Raw genomic sequence first — 10985 nt, 5'->3', positions numbered from 1 at the left:
AATCCATCTAAAATCCATAAAAATTTCCCTTAGAATAAGCCTGTCCACCTTGTAAGCATTTACTATCTCCTAAGATTCACATTCAAATGTATCAATACTATTTTGTAAATGCAGAACTTCAGCCATTGTTCATTGTCTCTGGTAAACCAAATGGCAAATGACAGGCTGAGTCCATCCAGACCCTTGTGCTTTTCTGGTCATATGTATGTTGCTTTTAATTAAGTCCAATTTAAGATACCCACTCACACAGAGCTCAGCAACATCACAAATCTTTCAGCTCAATATACTTTTTCCTACAATATTTCATGATTATCTGAGTACTAATTATCTTTTTGTGTACCCTGCGTATAATGTTACAAGCTTACTCTTTATTTGACTAAAAATGTTGAACAGCCTTATTTTAATTTGATGCATTAAACTTTATTAAATGGTCTCTTTATTACAGGGGACTTGTTGTACAGTGTTACTGATGGTCTTGGGTGGTGTTACGTTGCATATTGCAATTCATCTTGCAAAGTAGAAACACAGTCCCGTTCATGCCCGACAACACCGAGTCCTACTACCACTGCAAGGTCCACTACCACAGTGTTCAGCACTATGACAGAGGCCACAATTTCAAGCACAACTCCTCAGACTGCCTCCACTTCCACCACGGCAGAAACATCTACAGCTACCCTGGACTGCAATGATGTGTCTCCACCAAGACAGGTACACGCATACAAAACATGATTTCGGCTCCACATTGAGACCTCTAACACTACTTTGACCATCACAGCTGAAGAATAACAGCTAAAAATCCACATCAATGCATAGATCAACAATCCAACAGCATTGATCTAAATTGAAAATATGAATCAAACATGGATCCGGTAATCATCCATAAGATGTTCTTCAGAAAGAACATGTGGATTTTTGTTGTTCTAACAACCAAAATGTCTGCTTGCAATCTGATGAGGAAAATGTGGATATCCAATGTGTGGTGTGTAACTCTGATAAAGTCGGCCTGTACTAACCTGATTAATATAACTAAGTTGGTTTGAGATTCTAAACAGGAGGAAGAGTAAAGATGTACTTACTTGTTAGACGTGAGCCTAATTGTTGCATAAGACACTTGTTACTGGTGGATTCCACTAGTGGGCGCATTAGAGAACTTACATCAGCTAGTCTGAGTTAAACATGGTGACAAAAGAGGACGTTATTGTCATGTTAATTTTAAGATAACAGTAGGAACAACAACAGCAGTGGTATCATAGATAATATGTAAGGACTCTAAACCATACACATTATGTTTAAGCCTTTCTGACTGTGGCTTTATCTGGTCAAACTGGTCTCCACACTGTCATCTACTGGTTACTTATATATTGCATATTGAACACAATTTCAAATAATTTCTGTGGACGTGCAAAAATGGTGCTTCAGACTGTGCCTAAGGTTTACACTACATCCTGATTAAACCTCTACAATCGGAAATGTATCCTTTCAGTTTTCTTTTTCATGTAGACATTTAGAGCTCAACATCCTGAATGTGTTTCAGTCTGATTTTGTTATAGAAGATGTTAAATGTTGATATTCTAGTTGCTCTTTGTGATGTGATATGAATGGAAGTGATTGTTGTTTTATTTTTTATTTAACCTTTATTTAACCAGACAAGATGAATTAAGAACAAATACTTATTTACAACTGTGGCCTGGCATAAGGCAAGGCCTTGTGAGGGTGAGGAAAAGAGATGCAATTATTACAATAAATTTAATTCAGAACAAAAAATCTAAACACCAGATTAAGTTACCAAATTTAGAAGACATTTACAAAGACATGGAGAAAGACAAACAGACTAAGGCTGCTAACAGGAAGGGTTAGCAGTCTGGGGAGCGGCAACATTGCTGTGTTAAATCAGCTGTGGTGTCATCCCATATCGATCTCTGGATCCTAAATCCAGTATATATGGTTTTGTGGCAGAATTTGTGATATCACCAAACATTTACAAATTTTCCACGGAATCAATATATTATTCTTACTGATGTATATAAGCATTTTTAATCACCATTCTTTTACATCTCAAACCAAAAGGCCACTGCATTCCCCCAAACAGAAACCTCACAACTAGAGAAAAATGTAAAATTATTCTTTACTCTTTGACGCAAACAATTGTCACATGACTTTCATTTAGAACGGAGAATCCTGGAAGGTTAGCAACTGCAGCACAGCTACTTGCACCAATGGAAAGGTCACATTGGCACCAGTTCCCTGTCCTTCTGAGAGCCAACCCATCTGTACCAACGGACGCCAAGCTGTCAAGATCTATGATGATGATGACGGCTGCTGCTTTCATTATGACTGTCAATGTAAGCTGAACATTCCAGCCTTCCAGAACATTAAAAATCTTTGTCTTTATATGTAGCAGAGAATCTTGTGACAGCACAGTCATATGAATGTTTGTGCTACTCTGCAATAAACATCCACACTATAATAAATGTGAAATACCAACATGGCTCCATGTATAACTCTGATATCGCAGAGATATTTCATGAAGTGAAAGTGTTTTATAGAATAACTGTACTACCATCATGGTTGGAGTATATCTGTAAAACAGCTCATATTTTTCCTGAAATATACGTCACCTAAATGTACTTTACAGTTCTCAATGATTTTGTATTGCCAAAATTTTTCATGTCCATCCATGCTTCTTGTAATCCTGCAGGTGTATGCAATGTCTGGAGTGGATCCCACTACATTACATTTGATGGAAAACCATATAGTTTCAATGAGAACTGCTCTCATTACCTGGTCAGAGAGATTATTTCTAAATATAACCTGACTATAATAAAAAGCCATGAGTGTCATCCATCAGACAGCACGTTCTGTCCGCTGACTCTCACCGTCACATATCAGTCCTCCTCAGTGGTTTTAACTCAGCTGCAGACTTCAGGAACAGCAACTAATGTGGTAAGTATGGAGAAAATCATACAAGAGCTGAAATCTTCACGTTCTCCCTACAGCTTTCTTTAGATGGCTTTTTTTATCTGATCTTCTGCAAACAGTCAACACCTCCCTTTTGTCACCCACAAACCCTGAAAACTGCAGTGATCACACCACTGATAAAAAAAACTGCTGGCGCATCTCAAAACTTTCATTTTCTCCTCCAAGAAGTTAATTTCTGGTTATATTTTGTCTCAGTGCTGCTTTTAACACTGTCGACCTGAACTTAATGTTAAACCAACTGGAAAATTGGGCGGGAATCTCCGGTCCACTTTTGAACTAGTTTGAATCCTACTTAGAAAACAGGAACTACTTTGTATTAGTTAGTAACAGTAGATCTACTCATACAAAGATGACATGTGGAGTTCCCCAGGGCTCCATGTTGGGCCCCATATTGTTCCTCATCAACATGCTCCCGCTAGCTCAGTTCATGGAAACAAACCAAATATCACATCATAATTATGCTGACTACACTTAGCTGTATATCACTGTCTCACCAGGGGACTCAGGCAAAGCTTCAATCTGTGCTTTTGTGAAATCAATACTTGATTTTTTTCAGCTAAAGAAAGATAAATCTGAAACATATCTCTCCTCATTAATTATTCTTTCAACCAAAATAATAGTACTATTATTAATAATAGTATTATTAATAATAATCTTATTAATGTGTGTTTTCTCTGTCCCGCAGGTGTATGTAAATCAGAAACGAATCTATCCATCCTTTAGCAATACTGTCTTGATCCTCATCGGCACAGATATGGTGATTACAGTGGTGATAGAGGAAATCAACACAAAGATCGTCTACAGAGGCTCCTCATTCAGCATCGACCTTCCTTACTCTATGTTTGGAGGAAACACAGAGGGACAGTGTGGTGAGTTTCAACAACCTTTGGTCTTTATAACTGCTCATTTGCCGTTTTAAGTAAACTCATGGGATGCAATGCAGAGGAAAGAGCATGACAAGCCCCATACATCCGCCATTCTTCTGTTACGGCAGCAAGACGTGGAGAGGCGAGATGGAATAGATGAGCTTGCTGGGTCTATCGATGGATTTGAGAATAAACACAACAAACACGTGTCTGCTCTAGAGGATCTCTGGTCTTCTCTGTTTGTGCAGCAGTTGCTTTCTCCGTCTCCTCCTCCTCTCATGTTGTTCCGCGAATCGTGATGGCTGTCAGTGATCAGCTGATCAGCTTTTCTCTCTTGTTGTGTTTATCGTTCTGCTGAGAAGGAGGAAACTAGCGGTTCATGGTTCACACCATCACATATTTACCCAAAAGTATTGTTTTTAGCAGGACCTTCTCTAGCACAGTAGCTGGCTGGTGGTAGACAGGGTTTTCAGCTTTGCAGGGGCGGGTCTAGAAACATTTTGATGGGGGGCCAGGCAGGAGCACTGACAAGAAAAAGGGGACAAATGAAACAAATTTTTTTAGGTCTAGATTCTATAAAGTATTGAGCTGATTATTACAACTAACGTGATCATTTAATGTAAAAAAGTGAAGATTAACTTGTAAAACAAAGAGCCACCCTTTAGTGATGTGGAATTTGCCTAAATCTCCTCTTCAGGGTATAAACAGTTTTTGAGCAGCTTGATTATAAAGATGTGTAGGATGTGTTGCATACTGTAATGTTAACTCTAATACAGCACCTACCTGTTGATGATATTCGGAGCCTGCATAAATGAATAAATTAAACTAGTTTCTTGTTGTTTGTATATTTGTGTGGTTTTATATGATTATAAAGGAGGTTATAAAGGTTTTTATAAAACATTCAGAAAGCATGTGAAGTAAATATGTCCCACATATGTCTGATGGTGAATGCTGGAAACCAGATGCTTTCTGAGTAAACCCCTTTAAGTTCTTCTTGGAGACAAACCTGCTTCCTCTGTCTAAACAGGAACCTGTGACAACTCTCAGGCCAACGACTGCCGCTCTCCAAACGGCCAGGTGGAAAGCTGCTCAGACTCTGCTGGACAGTGGCTGGCCCCAGGTACCCCCTGCATCACCCCGTCAACCCCTCCACCTACTACAGTAGCCAGAACCACTCCAAAGTCCTCAACAACACAGCCTGCTTGTAAACCTGTCCTCTGTGATCTCCTGACCAGCAGGTAACACACAAACTGTTCAAACGCATTTTTTCCTTCAGGTTTAAGACCCCGAGGAGCTGTTTCAGGTTATTTAAGAATTAGGATGGAGTTCAGATTACAGGGTGGCGGTCATTGCAACATGTGCTGCAGCTGGAACTGTTTAAAGGCCAGAACCAGTCAGAAATGGTTCAGTCCAGTTTCTCATCTTTTCACTACCAAGAACAAACATTATGTCCATGAATCAGAAGTATTTGCTCTGTTTACGGTCAAATGGTTTGTTAAGGGAATGTACTGAACTGACACACACACATGCACACACACTGGCTCATACAGCTTACTAACTTGTATAAGCAGAGATAAAAACTGAAATGAATCCAGTCTGACTGTACTGGGTGAAGGAAGTTTACTCAACAACTACAACATCCACATTAGACTTTGTTCTGCAGATGCAGTTTGAGACTGATTTAATCACAATAAATGATCATGAATACAGTGAAAAACTGCAAAAAAGAAAAAGAAAGAAAACATAAACAATGTGCGATTTTTGGCTGGTATGTGTTGTATATCACTGCTTTTGATATTTCCACACTCATGAACAATGATTAATCCTAAAAGGGCTGAAATTCTGACCACGAAACATTGTCTAAAAACGTCCTGAGCTTCGGTGTTAGTGTATAAAAGCTGTTTCATCCTTTTTCTCCTCCAGTGTATTTGCAGCCTGCCACTCGGTCGTACCTCCTGCTCCGTTTGTGGCGTCCTGTGTTTCTGACATTTGCAACAGTGGTGGCGAGACCTGCTCCAGCCTGGAGGCCTACGCCACCGAGTGCTCCAATGCAGGGGTCTGCATCGACTGGAGGAATGCTACTGAGGGGCTGTGTGGTGAGTTACTCACTTAGTCACACAGATCTACACAGAGCTCAGCTGCAAATACTCACATTTCTATCTTACAGAACACAAGTGTCCAAACAACAAAGTGTACATGGCCTGTGGTCCCGCAGTGGAGCCGACATGCGATGACAGGTACTTCTTTAGTTCTGACATGTTTAATGGCGCTTGTGGAGTCAATGGATTTTTTTTAAGTTGATGAGTTTTTTGTCTGATTGAAATGTATCATAAATTAGGGCGGTTTCCATTCTTAGACTCTATTTTTGTGACAGTTGTGTAATTATGAGCGACTTTGTTCCTCACACCAGGTACAACAAGAAGTTCCAGGCGGATATCAAATCTTCTAAATCCACCATGGAAGGTTGTTTTTGTCCTCCAGGCACAACTTTATTCAACTCTGTGTACGACACATGCGTCGCCTCCTGTGGTAAGATCATGGACCGGAAATCTTTCACCAGCTTTCTTTGGGTGGATGAAATGAAAATAGAGAACTGAAGACTAATTCTTCATCTTCTGTTTACTGTTAAACAATATGAGGAAACTAGTTCCATTTTTAAGCCTCTGATGTCGTTTTAAAGCAAACAAATGCTTCATAGACATCTCTGCAACAATAAATAAAACCACAACTGACAACAAAGATAATAAATGATGAAGTCTATTCTCAGAGATCAGCTGAATAAGAAACTAAAACCTGACCTGTGGCCACTTCTCTGTCCACATGATTCCAGGTTGTGTTGGACCCGATGGACAACCCAAACAGGTGAACGCTCTGGCAGACACACCCCTCCAGGTACGCTGACAGAGTGTGAGCTGTGTTAGTAAACGGCTGCTTTCTCTCAACAGCTGGGTGACACCTGGACAAGCGGCTGCAACACCTGCGAGTGTGACGAGGACTCGATGAGCATCCAGTGTCAGCCAGTTCAGTGTCCAGCAGTGTCGAGCCCAGACTGCAGCGAGCCGGGCCAGCAGCTGGTCAGCCGGACGGACGGCTGCTGCACGACGCAGACCTGTGGTCAGTTCTGGTGTTTTCATGCCACAAACTTGATACAAATATGGAAGCAGCATGTTGTTATTTTGTTGCTGTAAAAGACTAAATGAGGCAGATTTGACTGATTTGTTCCTCCAACAGAATGCAACGTCCACCTGTGTGAAGCTCCCATCGGCTGCCCTCTGGGCTTCAGGCTCAGCGTCGCCAACGGGACCTGCTGCCTGTCCTACAGCTGCGGTACGTGTCCGGTCTGCAGGGAGAAAAAAACAAAACAAAACACTTCATACCCGTGTGTGTGCTTTTGATGGGACAGAAAAGTTCTGGCAGAAACATGTAAAGTGTTTCATAAAAAGGTGGAAAAATCATTGGGGAGATAGTCCATTTCCATTTCTACGTGGATTAAATCCAGCTCTACCTGTTCCCCAAACACTACATCCCCCCTCTCAAAGACAAACCAGCCTGAGTTTCCTGCTCCTCAGTCAACCTCCACATTAACTCATTTTACTTCCATCTGCATCAGCGGGTCCCACCCTATTTTCCTTTGGGACCCTCTTAATGCAACTACCAACTTCCACCTTTTGTGGACCCTAGATCTACGTCATATCTCATGTCTGGGTCCATCTCTCACACCCAGTAGTGCTTCTGACCAGGTCCAAACCCTCGTTACCGCGGTAACATCCCACTCTATCCATAAACTGCAACTGGATCCTTAAGTAATCTGAAATTAATAAATTTTTTTTTTTTTTTTTTTTTTTTTTTTTACCCTGTCCTGTCCAGCATCCTAACATACAGAACGGTGGTCTGTGTGCCATATTTTGCTTGACAGATTTGCTCTACCAAGGGAGACATGTTATATACATGGCTGCCCTTGATATTTTTATTATTTTTATTGTAATCTCATTTTCTTTAGTCTTATATGTCAGTGCCGAACCTGACAGGGAGATAGAGGAAGAGAGAGAGAGAAAAAAAAAAGGGGGAGAAAAGGACAGGATTAAAATGTGGAAATAACAGTTGTCTATGCTGCCCAGAACATATCACAAAAAAAAAACAACAACATAAACTACCACAGTACTACATGATACCGAAAGAAAGATAGAATGATGATAATATAAAAAATTACAATAGTCATCAAACGTACCTGCAGATGAACGTACCAACACACAAACATCAGCTACATCTAGTGAGAAGCGGATGGAGAGACGAGCACGTTTGTGAGCATGCACGTGTTAACATGCATGTGTGGCCATGCAACAGGGAGGAAATGTGTACCCGCAAGGGGGCCGCGATCACGCCGCACCCCGAAGCATCAGCGGGGGACGGGGGGAGCCCGAGGTCCCAAAGGCCAAGCAGATCCATAGAGTACCAAGCCCGGGACAGCCAAAGCAGACAGAGCAGCTACCCACCCGGACCAGAGCAGAGGGGTCCCCAGACTGGAACCCCCGGCGCGACGGGGCAGGGGCACCGGGCAGCCCAGGGCGATGGCGAGCAGGCCCAGCGGGCGCCGGGCGCTGCGGCGCGGGCCGCACGGAGGGCAGGCGCCCCACAGGCCCAAGGGCCACCCATTCCCCCCAGGAGAGCCTCACCCAGGAACCCGACGGGGCCCGACCGCCCCAGGCAAAACCACCGTGGGCCACGCCAAGCCAACACCAAGGCTAGGCACCCCAGGGACAAGAACATGTCCGCAGCCCCCCCCCCCAAAAAAATAACCCTCTTTACCCCAACCCTTACCCATTCAACCGCCCCCCCCGCCCCCACCAGGGGCACCCCAGGGAGTCTAGGGCCTGGTGGGCCCCAGACCCGACCCTCTCCACATACACACACCCACACAACCACATACATTCTCCCCGGGGTCTCACCAGCCCCCCGATGCGGCACCGAGGGCAGATGGCGCCCAGCAGCACCCCACACAGGACTCCAGGCAGGCACCGAACCTCCACCCCCCGCAGCCCCGAGCGCATCCCGGGACACGAGGGCGTAGGAAGACCCCAACCCCCCTGCCCCCCAGCCTGAGTTGTGAAAAAGTTGAAATTAATTAATTAAATCTATCCAGAGGAAATCATATTTATTTTTAAAGAAATATATAACTAAAAGTTTTTATTGTTCTTATTTAATAAAATTATTTTTAGTAATCTAATTTAATATGTATTTTTATATTATTATTATTATTATTATTATTATTATTATTATTATTATTATTATGTTCATTATATCCGTCCTGTCGGCTTCGTATTAAAGTCCACATCATTTATAAAAACCTTCCTCTCACCTTCCAGTCCATCATCAACCTCCACCAAGCTCCTTCACTCTTCAGGTCCTCCCCCATTCAACCCACCTGCTCGCCTTCAGCCACTCGGACCCCCACCTTTTAACCTTTCTGCCACAGGACAGAAAACATTCAGATGCTCTCAGCCCCTTTAAATCCCACCTTTAAACTCACCTTTTCAGACAGGAATATTCCCTTTAATCCAGGAACTCAATGACCTTTTATTTTATTACACTTTGACAATGTTGACAGTTTTTAAAAATACCTTATTAATTCTTTTATCATTTGTATGTTGAGAATGAACTTCCTGAAAGGTGTCTATGATTAAATTTCATTATTATTATTATGAATGCCATACAACCTTTTCAAAACTCTAATGTTTTAGGGGAAATGTGTATATTTATTCATCCCCTTCAGCACATTTCACACAGATTTCCACCGTTTCTGTAAAACATTAATTGAATGAATCTCTGTGTGTTTCACTCTCTGCAGTTCCTAAAAGTGTGTGTGTCTACAACATGACCGAGTTCCAGGCAAGTAAACAAATGATCTGAGTTTCTGATCATGTGAGCTCTGTAACCTGTATGAGAGTTTCCCCGATTTATAAAACATGTTCAGCTGTTTTCTTTCATTACTTTCAGAATGATTTTTCCTGTTTGTCTGAGACCAGAAAAAGAAAATATCAGAAGCAGTTAGTTGAAGTTTAACCGTTTACCTGCTGCATTTGTAGTATTTTGATGGCAGTTTTACTACTACAGAAATATTCTGCAGAACTCTGAGTGGGTTGATATTCGCTCAGTGTGGACATGAAGCAAAATGCATTCAAGTGTGAATTTTAACACAATATATCATCCTGCAGCCTGGTGTAAAGATACCAACACCCCAAACACCCTCAGAAAAACCATCTGCCCCAGCATCAAGACCAACATCTGCCCCAGCATCAGGACCAGCATCAGCCCCAGTATCAGGACCAACATCAGGACCAGCATCAGGACCAACATCTGCCCCAGCATCAGCCCCAGTATCAGGACCAACATCAGGACCAGCATCGGGACCAACATCTGCCCCAGCATCAGGACCAACATCAGAACCAACAAGAACAATCACGTCACCAGAAACAACAGAAGCGACATTGGTAACGTTGCTAGATGATTCTTCTATAGTTGGACCCTGCCAGGAGTGTTACTGTGGCCCCCAAATGGATCCCATCACCAAGCTGAACATCATTGCCTGCAAACCTGTGGTCTGCAACACAAAGTGCTCTGAGGTAAGATCACATACCGCAGTGTTTTTCAATCCAGGTCTTCAGGACCCCCGTCCTGCATGTCTCGGATGTGCTCCTATTCCAACACACCTGATTCAGATTAATAAACTGCCTCATCAAGTTATTTGCAAGCTTGTTAGCGAGCTGTTCATTAAAGTTAAAGTTAGGGATTACCTCTAAAACATGCAGGGCAGTGGGTCCTGAGGACCTGGATTGAGAAATACTGATCTACAGGGCTACTTCACTCTGATGGAGTTAACCTGGGTTGTTCTCAGTGGCAGGACCAGAGTGTGATGTCCTCTCAGTACATTTCAGTGCAGCAACTCGACAGTCTGACACTGGAAACTGTAACAGCAGCAGAATGATGTGACCTCAGCAGCAGACGCTGGTCTACGAAGCCCGCTCATTAGAAAAAATAGCCTGAAAAAGATGAAAACACTCTGATTCAAAGGTTTGATGCATCAGAACATGAATATCATCTGTTCCTCCCCAGGTGTTAAAATTCAAGATGATTAACATAACA

General features: G+C 42.5%; 1 protein-coding gene across 1 annotated transcript in view; it reads left to right on the top strand.

The window, feature by feature from the left end:
• The window catches only part of LOC121652658 (mucin-2-like), a 43875-nt gene that overhangs the window by 30075 nt on the left and 2815 nt on the right, over positions 1 to 10985 (top strand). Inside the window, exons 31-43 of the mRNA XM_042005577.1 lie at positions 446 to 708; positions 2168 to 2342; positions 2699 to 2943; positions 3665 to 3848; positions 4873 to 5083; positions 5769 to 5941; positions 6013 to 6082; positions 6256 to 6374; positions 6676 to 6707; positions 6791 to 6959; positions 7077 to 7172; positions 9691 to 9731; positions 10058 to 10465. Of these exons, the coding sequence (XP_041861511.1) occupies positions 446 to 708; positions 2168 to 2342; positions 2699 to 2943; positions 3665 to 3848; positions 4873 to 5083; positions 5769 to 5941; positions 6013 to 6082; positions 6256 to 6374; positions 6676 to 6707; positions 6791 to 6959; positions 7077 to 7172; positions 9691 to 9731; positions 10058 to 10465 (2186 nt within the window). The remainder of the gene's footprint in view (positions 1 to 445; positions 709 to 2167; positions 2343 to 2698; positions 2944 to 3664; positions 3849 to 4872; positions 5084 to 5768; positions 5942 to 6012; positions 6083 to 6255; positions 6375 to 6675; positions 6708 to 6790; positions 6960 to 7076; positions 7173 to 9690; positions 9732 to 10057; positions 10466 to 10985) is intronic.

This window comes from Melanotaenia boesemani, chromosome 1 (assembly GCF_017639745.1).
Source record: "Melanotaenia boesemani isolate fMelBoe1 chromosome 1, fMelBoe1.pri, whole genome shotgun sequence".
NCBI classification, from domain to species: domain Eukaryota; kingdom Metazoa; phylum Chordata; class Actinopteri; order Atheriniformes; family Melanotaeniidae; genus Melanotaenia; species Melanotaenia boesemani.
Note: the sequence above shows the minus strand (reverse complement) of the source record. Positions and strands in the feature narration are given on the sequence as shown.